Source organism: Hyaena hyaena, unplaced genomic scaffold (genome assembly GCF_003009895.1).
Source record: "Hyaena hyaena isolate Hyena2069 unplaced genomic scaffold, ASM300989v1 scaffold_332, whole genome shotgun sequence".
Lineage (NCBI taxonomy): Eukaryota > Metazoa > Chordata > Mammalia > Carnivora > Hyaenidae > Hyaena > Hyaena hyaena.
Window position 1 is genome coordinate 272,677 of NW_024080964.1, and position 12,008 is coordinate 284,684.

The 12,008-nt window shown below is 36.2% G+C and overlaps 1 protein-coding gene across 7 annotated transcripts in view; it reads left to right on the forward strand.

Annotated features, from left to right (window-relative positions):
• Positions 1–12,008, forward strand: part of CLHC1 (clathrin heavy chain linker domain containing 1) — a 45,055-nt gene that overhangs the window by 8,235 nt on the left and 24,812 nt on the right. For 5 of the 7 annotated variants that reach the window (XM_039249182.1, XM_039249187.1, XM_039249184.1 and 2 more), the window contains 6 exons: positions 2,373–2,560; positions 5,939–6,072; positions 7,530–7,731; positions 7,831–7,943; positions 8,759–8,843; positions 10,918–11,024. In XM_039249182.1, coding sequence (XP_039105113.1) covers positions 2,373–2,560; positions 5,939–6,072; positions 7,530–7,731; positions 7,831–7,943; positions 8,759–8,843; positions 10,918–11,024 — 829 coding nt within the window. The remainder of the gene's footprint in view (positions 1–2,372; positions 2,561–5,938; positions 6,073–7,529; positions 7,732–7,830; positions 7,944–8,758; positions 8,844–10,917; positions 11,025–12,008) is intronic. The other 2 variants (XM_039249188.1, XM_039249186.1) reach the window with 2 other exon arrangements.

Below are 12,008 nucleotides of genomic sequence, written 5' to 3' on the forward strand. Positions count from 1 at the left end.
GCTTACAATCACAGATAGAGGGTTTGACCTGGAGAACTGTGCCTGAATCCAAACAGGGAGCACCTAAGATTCTGATAGTAGGACTTTAGTGTGGGTTATAGAAAGAGGGAAAGACAGTAAACAAGGAAGACCAAAGCTAGGAGGAGTGAGCTTCTACAGAAGTGGTGAATCATGGAGGCAGCTGGCCTCTGGAAAGTGGCCAGCTTTTGTGTGTCTGGTAGCAGGTACAAATAGTCTATGTCCATCTGTGGGAGCTGAGGTAGAATGGCTGCCACTCCTCTTCTCCCTCAAATTCCTGTTGTTGGTAAGTATAGCTCTGGTTTCTTGAGTTAAATGCAAATCTGAGTGCCAACTTGAATGATATAGAGGCCAGGAAGGCCCTATAAAAGAGTTAAGTGGGTTGGCTGTAAGAGAAGAAGGAATCATGAGGACTGTGGTAAAATGAAGAACAAATCCGATTGAAAGCTGCCGCTCATTGTTGCCGTTAAGGAATGATGGTTCATGCTGGTAGATTTTTCAGAGTTTTCAAGAGAGGCTAGAAATACAGTTTTTGGTGAAATTTCCTACATTTTAAAATATTTTGTGAGTCAAGCAAAACTGGATTCTACCTATAGCATGCCAGTGTGCTTCCTTTACTTTTATGCATTTTCTGTGTATTCTTAAAGGTTCCCATGAGCGTTCCTCTGAAATCTGTGTCTTGTAGCAACAGATGTGGGAGCCGATTGTGGTGTCTTGATGTCTGTTTTCTCTCCATTAACTTATCTTAGTTATATTGGATTATTGTGGCATATCCTAGCGGCGTGGGAAGTGGAGGATGGCCAGGAACAGCAGGGTATTTAATTTGGAAGACTAGACAAATGGCCTCTATTTTATTAAAAGTTCTTGGGTGGCTGTCCTCCTGACTTGAGTAGATGGATAATATGGTCAAGTCAAAAAGACAATCAGAGAGCACCTGGATGGTTTAGTTGGTCAGGCCCCTGACTTTGGTTCAGGTTGTGATCTCACCATTCCTGAGTTCAAGCCTTATGCTGGGCTCTGTGCTGATAGTTCAGAGCCTGGAGCTGGCTTCAGATTCTTGTGTCTCCCTCTCTCTCTGCCCCTTCCCCGCTTGCACTCTCTTTCTCAAAAATAAATAAACATTAAAAAAAAAAGACAACCGGGGCGCCTGGGTGGCTTAGTCGGTTAAGCGTCTGACTTTCGCGTAGGTCATGATCTCGCGGTTCGTGGGTTCAAGCCCTGCGTCGGGGTCTGTGACTCCCTCTCTCTCTGACCCTCCCCTGCTCATGCTCTCTCTCTCTCTCTCTCTCCTAGAAATAAATAAAACATTAAAAAAAAAAATTAAAAAAAAAAAAAAAAGACAACCAGTATCTTCCACTCACATATCCTCTCCTGGTATTTACCAGTGATCAGTAATCTCCTTACACTATTTCTTGATAGACCAGATCTCTTCCAGACCAGGTAATTTTTCTAGATATTGTTTAACTAACAGAAAACCAGTGGAGAATAACAGAGAATAGAGATGTAGCAGGGATAGATAGACAGCATAATTATAGCTTTCAGAGAAAATTATGGATTGATCACATCTCTTACCTGTACATAGAATTTGGAAACCATAAATTATAACTTTTTTTGTTTTTTAACTTTTTAAAAATGTTTCGTAATTATTTACTTTTGCATGGGTAATGCATACACAAGATTAACAGAAAGAAAAAAGGAAAGAAAGAAAGAAAGAAAGACAGAAAGACAGAAGAAAAAGAACTAGAGAACCAATAAAGAATAAACAGTGGAAAGAAGTCAAATCCTTTTCTTTTCAGACCCTGCTTCCTCTTTGTTTCTCTCTTCTTCTATTATCCTTCTTGAGATATTCTGTACTTATATACACCATAGGAAATCATGAATATGTAATGGGTTTTCTACAGTTGCCATTTAGTAATTGAGAGTATTGATTAGCCAATAGGAGCTAATAGGTTAGAAAAACAAAGACGTAAAGGGAATCCAAGATTTTAAGGTCTGAGTGGTGTCAGAGACTAAATTTAGAAATAGTAAGGGATGATAGGTACTTATATAAAATATCTATAATTGAAATAATTAGAGCTGGTATTGGCTTTAACTGACATATAATATTTGTGTTCATACTAAGTAAAGCAAAAATACTGAAGCTCAAAGTATTATAATGATTCACAAAATACATATTCAGTAAATAATAATTGTCTTCAATATCCAGTCACATTTGACTGGATGTTAAAGTTTAAGACTTCTAATTGCTCATCATATTTTATTTAAAAAATAATATACAATGCTGTTTGCAAGGGTTTTGTTCCATAGTCTTCTAGAAAAAATTCAGTACCATAGGCAGAAAAATCATATTTCAGGTAATAGAGTATGTCACTGCATACAAATCCATTCTTACTTCAATCAAAAAAGAATATGATGCCTTTATTGAGACAATAAAGGAAAGCCAAAGAACTGCGTTTTGTCTTCATGGAAAACTTAAAGCTTTGGCAGCAGAGCCCATAGCATTGGTATATCACAGGAAAAGAACAATCCAACTTGAAGCAAAGTAAGTATATTAGTAAGTAGCCCAAAAAGTGATGTTACTTGGTTATATTAACTAGTCACTGTAACTAAAACCGGTGTTTCTTAGTCTGTGAATTTCTGTTTTATTTATTTATTTAAAACAGATATGTTTTTATTTAGATATGACTGTATTTATTTATTTTAATGTTTATCCATTTGAGAGAGAGAGAGGGAGAGAGAGTGAGAGCACAAGCGGTGGAGGGGCAGAGAGCGAGACACACAAAATCTGAAGCAGGTTCCAAGCTCTAAGCTGTCAGCATAGAGCCAGACTTGGGCTTGAACCCATGAACCACGAAATCATGACCTGAGCCAAAGTCAGATGTTTAACCGACTGAGCCACCCATGTGCCCCTCAATTTTATTTTAAAGCTGTATTTTTATGTGACCTTTCCTACCAACTTGAAATAACTATAATTTTACTTCTTTCAAGTGAAAAAATAATAATTCTGTTTGAGAATTTTTTAATATCTCTTAGGATAGTTGGAAGTACATTGTAGTATCATAAAATGAAGGATGCAGGTAATTGCTCCAGGTAATTTCTTGTGTGGAAGATTTGATAGTAAACTTTCATGATTACTGTCTGAATTAGAGCACTTAATCATCTGATGCACAACAGTAGGTAATCTTCTGGGAGAGGATAAGATGCTCTCGTGTTGAGTAGTGTTATATTTTCTGTGTTCCATTTGGTAAATGGTGGGTGTATTATTTTTATAGATTATTTCAAATCATCTATGCAAAATTTGACCTCCATTTCTGGAAATAAAGTTGGCTAGATGTTGAGATTTTTTTATTCGGGAAAAATGCTACATAAAATATTAAAAATCTAAAAGCAGTAGGAAGCTGGCAAATGAGTAAGAGATTATCAGGGCAAAACTGTAACAAAACGTAAAACGAGCAATAATGCTTCTTTGACCCTAAGAGCCCTTGTTAAAACTAGTGACTAAGCTTCAGGGGGACAAAAGACGAAGCCTAGGATCTACCCAAGGGTGTGGTCTACTGGGAAATCCTCCTCATATAAAGCTGGGACATTAAAGGGCTATACCCTCGTAGAGTGAACCAGAGGTAAGCTGCTCAACCCTTGGGGACTGCATAGAAAATTGTGTTCTGTTCGGACTGCTAATGAGTATGGGTCTTATTTTGGGGTGACGAAATATCCTGGAACTAGAAGTGGTAGTGGTTGTACAACTCTACATATACTAAAATTCACTGAGTTGTATACAAGGGTGAATTTAAAGTATATGAACTATATCTCAATAAACCTATTTTAAAAAATAAAAAAAAAGAGGAGGCTCCATCCATGGAGGATGGAGTGAGAAAGTCATGTCTAATCAGAATTGAGAAGAGAAGAGAATACTTGTGATGAGCAGTGGGTGATGTATGGAATTGTTGAATCACTATATTGTACATCTGTGACCAAATAACTCTACTGTATGTTAACTATAATGGAATTAAAATTTTAAAAAAGGAGAGAATATTGGGACAATGTTTGAAGAGATATTGGCTGAGAATTTTCTAGAACTGGTGGAAGAACAATTCACAGATTAAAGAAGTCTCCAAACTCCCCAGCATTATAAATAATAAGGGATTCTCAACTAGATTTATCACAGTGAAATTGTCAAAGATAAAAAATATCCTAAAAGTAGTTATAGAAAGGAGCAACAATTAGATACCTTTGCATTAGTATTGTAACATATATTAGAATCGCATTCCTTTTTATGGTTGAATAATATTCCATTGCATGAATATATCATATTTTGTTTATCTGTTGATGGATAATTGGGCTGTTTCTACCTCTGGCTATTGTGAACAATGCCTCTATGAACATTCATGTACAAGTGACTGAGTCCCTGCTTTAAATTCTTTTGGAAGTCTGTTTATTTTTAACACGCTCTTCTTCTGCAAGCCTAAGTTTATTGGATGAAAGCTAAAGGATATTTTATTTCCACAGTCCCTCTTTCATAAATACTGCAGGCTCTTACTCAGCCATCTGTAGTCACCAGGAACTCTGTATAGTAATCAGATGTAGGCAGCAGTTCTCTACTGACAAAAATGTGTTTTTAATTTGCCAAAAACCCTGATATTATGTATCTAACTTATTTTAATCTGTTATTTCTTCCCTGGGTCAACATATCAGTGATAAACTAGGCAGTGAACATCCAATAATGCTCAAAAGAAATTTATATCTAAGATCTTTAAGATCCCCATCACTGGAGTGAGTCAGTTTTATCTTGAAGAAGTGCTACCATTCCTCCAGCTCTAGGATCTAAATTACTATAGGAGGCTGAAGAGTGGCCTTAAAGATGATTGGGTCCTAAGCCTGGGAACCTGGAAATGTTATTTATTTGGAAAAAGGGTATTTACAGATGTTATTACATTAAGGATCTTGGGATAGGGAGATTATCTTGGCTTATCCAGGTGGACCCTAAATACAGTCACAAGTGTTCTTCTAAAAGAGGCAGAAGGAGTGTTGAGAGGCAGAAGGGGAGAAGGCAGTGTGACCACCGAGGCAGACATTGAACTGATGTAGCCACAGAAGGCCAGCAGCCCCCAGAAGCTGGAAGAGGCAAGGAATAGGTTCTTCCCTAGAGCTTCTAGAGGAAGCATAGCCCTTTGACTTTGCCCCAATAATGCTGATTTTGGATTTCTGATCTCTGGAACTGTGAGAGAATAAATTTCTGTTGTTTTAAGCTACCAGGAAGTTTTTCTTGTCAATGTGTTATAGCAGCCACAAGAAACTAATACAATTACAAATATAATTTTAATTGCAAAGGTAATTTTCAACTATTGGGAGTAAACACAGTACTTGTGGCCAGATTACTGTGTTTTACACATACAAATTTCCATCACGATTATGTAAATCATAGTGTAAGATTTTTATTGATGCTCTGAAAAAAAGCTGTTCCTCACTAGTGAGGTTGGTTAACTTTTTTTTTGAATTTTTAAAATTTATTTATTTATTTATTTTTTACAAATAGTTTATTGTCAAATTGGTTTCCACATAACACCCAGTGCTCATCCCCACAAGTGTCCTCCCCCGTGTCCTTCCCCCCCCCACATCCATGAGTCCTCAGTTTTTGTCAGCATTCAAGAGTCTCTCATGGTTTGCCTCTCTCCCTTTCCCCCACCATTTTCCCCCTTCTTCTCCCCCTTGTTCCTCAGTTAAGTTCCTCCTAATCCTCCTATACGTGCAAAGAGGTTGGTTAACTTTTTATGGGCATTGTTTTATAAACCTCTACCAAAGTCCATAATGGTTCAAAATTATAATCATCCAAAACAATGATTTAACCTGTTTTACTTTAAATCTTATAATTAAGTAATTAAATTCATTGAAAGAAATATAAGAAAGCCTTTCTGTTTTTCAGAATGAGGGTTATTGAAAATAATTCCTCAAAAATTCAATTGCAAATAGACCAAATGAAACAACTTAGGGCAGAGTATGACAGAAAAGAAGTAAAATATCATACTTTCTCCAAAGATCCTTCAAAACCTATTCCAGGTACTGTATTTTGTTCAAAATATTTAAAATTTCCCACTGTTTTCAGTTATTATCTATTACACAAATTAGTATATATGTGCTGCAATGTGTATATTTGAAATGCATCAGGACTTGAGCCCGACTTTACAAACAGCTTTTGTCAGGACTCCAGGTGGATACAAGAGGATGAGAAAACTTCAGCAACCCTCAAAGGCTGAAGGACAGCTCCAGAGTGACTGGATTATATAAAGTATAATGGAGTGGCTGTTAAAGTTTGGCTCCTGCATCAATATCAACATTACCTGTGAACCTGTTAGAAATGCAAATTCTTTGGCCCCACTGCAGATTTACTGTGCTCCAGGCATGGGTGTTGGGTGGGTGTGGGGTGGAGCTCAGCAGTGCTTTAGCAAGTCCTTCAAGTGGTTCTAAAGTTAGAGAAGCCCTGATAAATGAAAAAACTGTGGTGTATTAAATTCTAGTGAATGCTGTTGATTAACATTGATGTCAGCATTCACTGGTTCTTCACCTTCAGCTAAATCACATTTTAAGAAACTGTGGAGTATATCCTGCCATTCATCAGGAGTTGAGAAGTTTGTATGATGAATGGATAGAAGAATTGCAAATATTCATCCTAGAGAAAAGGAAGACTTTCGGAATAGATAACTGTATTAAGAATTTTTAAGGGTTTTAGGGTCTTAGCCACTGTTTATCCAGAGGCAGAATCAATAAGGTAGACATTTTAGGAAGGCAGTTTGGTTTCAATAGAAGAAGCTATGTCTTGAAGATAATGAGCTGCTCCATACCAGAGCATTTCACCTGAGTTTGGATGATCATCCTGTGTTTGGTGGAAGCAGGGACTAGATTTACCTTCAAATATAAAATTATGATTATCAAACTACAAATAAGAAACATATAAATAAGGAGAGAATAAGTCAAATTGATTAAATGCTGAGAGGATTCAGAGTAAGGGAATGATTAAAAATTGAGTAGGATTAATCCAGGGGATTAATCTGGGAGAGAATTTTGAGGTATGCCTTTTAAAGGCAACAATTTGGGGCACTTGGGTAGCTCAGTCAGTAAAGCATCCAACTCTTGATTTCTGCTCGTCAGCAGCTGAAATCTACTTTCAGGTTAGAGAGAAATCTTTGGACAAAAATCCTGACTCGTTAGGCAGAAACTCTTAGTGGTATTGAGTAACAATGGTATTTAAGAGGTTTGCAAGTTATGTCAGTGAGGTTATTAAAACTTAGTGCTTAGGTTTGGACAATCAGATTTCATTGACGATATGTTTAAAACTGCTACACACTTAAAATTGTATGCTAATTCATTTATGTTCATGCTATAAGTAAGTTGTAAGTTCATGCTGCCATTTCTTAATTATTTCATAACATCACACTATGATTTTGCTGAAACTTGCTGTTTGAGCACAAGAGTCCGCCATATGGTTTGGCTTGTTTGATTTGTTTCCTTTTCCCTAGGCATGACTGTCCAAGAATCCGTCAATTTAGATGCTCTCACTAAATACCTGAAACATCTTGAAGATAAATATGCTGAAGTTAAACAGGTTATGCTGAAAAAATATGTACCAGTTCAGAGGAAGGAGGATTTAGATGAGGAAATGATGGTGACATTAAAACGGAGAGATTTAGCTGAAATTTTAAACAAAGAATTACAGTTTCGGTATATACAATTTTTAAGTTTGAAGCTTTTATTGTGTTTATTCTAATATTCTATTTGATTTTAAGTTCAGTGCATTGTTGATTTTTTTTTTCTTTGTAGTCATCAGAGACTGCAGATTATTTCACATGCATTTACTTCATGGGTAAAATCTGATATGAGCAGCTCATTTCAAGATTTTGTGGAGCAAATTCAGAAAACTAAAGATTTCCATGGTAATTTACCTGTATTTTTTAATTAACAAAAATAATGGAAAACATTTTTCTCCCAGAAAGCTAAAGAGTGATGATTTTCCTAGGCTCAGTTTAAAGAAATAAAAAATGTACTTATTCTGTTAGCTCTCAGTTACCCTATGGGCTTCTTCCTTCAACAGTCAACACATAATTGGTAAATAATGGATGTGGTAAGCCAAAGAGAGAATATCTAAAAATGTACCTGAAAATAAGGGATAGAGGGACAGGGAGGCCACTCAGTTTAAAAAGAGGTTGGAGCCTGGGTGGCTCAGTTGGTTAAGTGTCCAACTTCAACTTAGGTCATGATCTCATGGTTCATGAGATTGAGCCTTGCATTAGTCTCTGTGCTGACAGCTCAGAGCCTGGATCCTGCTTCAGATTCTGTATCGCCCTTTTTTTCTGCCCCTCCTCCACTCACACTCTGTCTCTCTGTCTCTTAAAAATGAATAAGTGTTAATTAAAAAAAAATAAACATTAAAAAAGTTAAATACTTTGACTTTATTTCAGCTCAGGTCATGATCTCATGGTTTGTGAATTTGAGCCCATGTTGGGCTCCATGCTGACAGTGCAAAGCCTGCTTGGGATTCTCTCTGCCTGTCTATGCCTCTCCCTCTTTTTCTCTCTGTCAAAAAATAAACTAAAAAAAAAAAAAAAAAAATACCCCCAAAGATGAGTTAATTAAAAAAAAAGAGGTTGATGCTGTTAGAAACCATAGCATTAAGTTGCTGACATTAAACATACTGTATTTATTATTTTCTATTAATCTTAATATCCTGTGGTGCTTTCAATATTTATAGGTGACCAAGGCATTGTTGAGGAACTGCTTGAAGATGACCCAGGCAAGGCAAAAGAAGCTGAAATTTTGCTTCACTACATTGAAAGGCAAATATTTAATTAATTTATTATTTCTAAAATATTTATTTAAGTAATCTTTACACGCAACATGGGGCTTGAACACATGATCCTGAGATCAAGAGTTATATACTCTCCTTTTTTTTTTAATGTTTTATTTATTTCTGAGAGAGAGAGAGAAAGAGAGAGAGAGAGAGAGACAGCATGAGCAGGGGAGGGTCAGAGAGAGAGGAAGACACAGAATCTGAAACAGGCTCCAGGCTCTGAGCTAGCTGTCAGCACAGAGCCCGACACAGGGCTCGAACCCACAAACTGTGAGATCATGACCTGAGCCAAAGTTGGGCGTTTAACTGACTGAGCCACCCAGGTGCCCCAAGTTACATACTCTTCTAACTGAGCCAGCAAGTCATGCTATGAAAGGCAAATTATTTTAAAAATGTTTATTTTCCATGTGAAAATGTTATCACATTTATTTCATATGTATTTAAATATTTTAAGTAAATGTTTAATATTATTTATTAAATGTATAGCACTTATTTAGCATCTTAATGAGTTATAGTCTTTAGATTTTGTATTTTTACAATCTTACTCTACTAAAAAAATTAGAAAATAAATTAGAATTTAAAAAAATACGTTGATTGTATAAGAAATATTAGGTTGGTAGTCTAGGAAATTTTTCAAAGATTATTGGTGGCCCTTAGTGTTGATTTAAATTTTGCGTATACCATATTTTTTTGCATTTCCTAACAATCAGCCTGATGTTACAAAATTTTTTTGAGAGTATCTTCTTGAGTCAGATTATCCTAACCAATTTAGTCATTTTTCCCCTTCATCATTTCTATCCTATGATATTTTAAAAAGGTATATTTCTTCCTCATACTTAAGTTATTATATATAGTGCACAATAGAGGCTTAAGGAGATCTAAGACTTTATTCTTTAAGAGATTAATTCATACGCTATGAGGCCAGTATGTAAGGAACATATGTAATATTCCTTGTCTCATATGTTAAAGAATTTTGTTTTAAATTTATTTCTAGGAGAGAGAGAGAGAGACAGCGTGAGCAGGGGAGGGTCAGAGAGAGAGGGAGTCACAGACTGAAACAGGCTTCAGGCTCTGAGCTGGCAGCCAGCACAGAGCCCGACGCGGGGCTCGAACCCACGAACCGCGAGATCATGACCTAAGTGAAAGTCGGACGCTTAACCGACTAAGCCACCCAGGCGCCCCTGTGTTAAAGAATTTTTAATTGATTGATATGGTACAAAGAAGGGGCAAAGATCATTTTGGGACAGCACCAAAGCCTCTTTTATTTCCTTACACTGTATGCTTCTTCAAGTCTACCAGCTTTAAACAGGAGAGAAGAAACCTTGTTGAAGCTAAAAGTTTTATGTATTTTGTTTATTAGTATTACTTTGGTGTTTTTTTCCTCTAGGGTTCAAATTTATTTGCAGCACTGTAAATCCTGTTTGCCATAGTTTTATTAATTGTAGCGTAAGGATTGGTTTGAAGACATTTTGTCCTGGGAAGAAGAGTAGAGATTTAAGTTACCTGAACTATTATTTTTTTCTTCTTGTGTTAGTCTCATATTTAATTGGGAGTCTGATGCCTGGCAGAGCAATATAGGCTTCCGAATACCAAGGATACCTCTTGGTCTCCAATTCTGTAGCTGTTGTGTTTCAGTTACTATTTCCCGTATGTTGAATCTCTAAGCAGGTTGTCCTTCTTTCCCCAATATCTCTTTTCATCTAGAGACAATATGAGAGGAAAAAATCTGAGTTCATTGTAAATTCAGTACAACTTCTTTCCATTTTCTATGTCTTGCAATATGTGCTATAGGAATAAAGTACAGGTGAGGTTCAAAGTTTACAAAAAATGACAGAATATTACAGAAAGAAGTGAAAGAACATTTTTCAGAATGAATGAACCTAGTTGTAGATTTTTGTTTTTACAAATAGTTTATTGTCAAGTTAGTTTCCATATAACACCCAGTGCCCATCCCCATAGTTATAGATTTTCTATATTACTGTGTTTAGTCTGTTATAGAGATTTCTAATCATGTTTTTGTGTGTACTATTACAATGTCTAATGAAATGCAATGGTTGTAGGTTCAATGAATTAATGTCACTTGGTGAATATGAAAAGGCAGCTTGTTTTGCAGCACACAGTCCTAGAAGAATTCTTCAAAACATTGGGACAGTAAATAAATTTAAGGGTAAGCACTTTTATTTGAACTTTATGTACGGATACAAATTGTACTTTCCCCCCCTGATAGAATGGAGAGAATATGGAACTAGGAAACTAAAGATCTAGGCTTCCAACCTTATTTCTGCCATTTACTCAGTATCTTTAGCTGTCACACTGAAGAATTTGATTAGATTTTCTAAATTAAATGAAGAAACATTTCAAATATACAGAAATGTATGAAGAAACATACAGCAGCCATGTACTTACTGTCAAGATTTAATAAATGTTAATATTTTGTCAAATTTGCTCTAATTCCTTTTAAGACATCTTTGTTGTTGTAAATTGACATACATACAACACATTGTACATATTTATAGTACACAGTTTGATAAGTTTTGACATTTGTATCACCCAAAAGTTCCCTCATTGCTCTCAGTTATCTATCCCTCTCTCTGACTCATCCTTACCCCTCCCATCTCCCTCTCTCCAGCCACTTCCCCTTAGTGGCAAATGTTAGTTAGCTTTCAGTCACAGTAGATTACTTTGCATTTCCTAGAATTTTATATAAATGGAATTACATAGTATGTGATCTTTTTTGACTGACTTCTATTCAGCATTATTATTTTGAAATTCATCCATGTGTTGTATCTATCAATAGTTCATTCTTTTTTATTGTTGAGTCGTTTTCCATTGTGTGAATACAAATCCTTTATCAGATATATGATTTAAAAATATTTTCTCCCAGTCTGTAGTTTGTCTGTTCATTCTCTTAGAAGTGTCTTTTTAAGTTTATTTATTTATTTTTGAGAGAGAGCGCACACATGCACTCCTGTGAGTGTGTGTGCGCTGGAAAAAAGAGCGAGAGAGATTGAGAGAGAGAGAGAGAGAGAGAGAGAGAAAGAACAGGAATATGGGTGGAGCAGAGAGAGAGAGAGAGAGAGAGAGGGAGAGAGAAAATCCCAAGCAGGCTCCACACCGTCAGCACAGAGCTGGACATGGGGCTCAGTCTTAC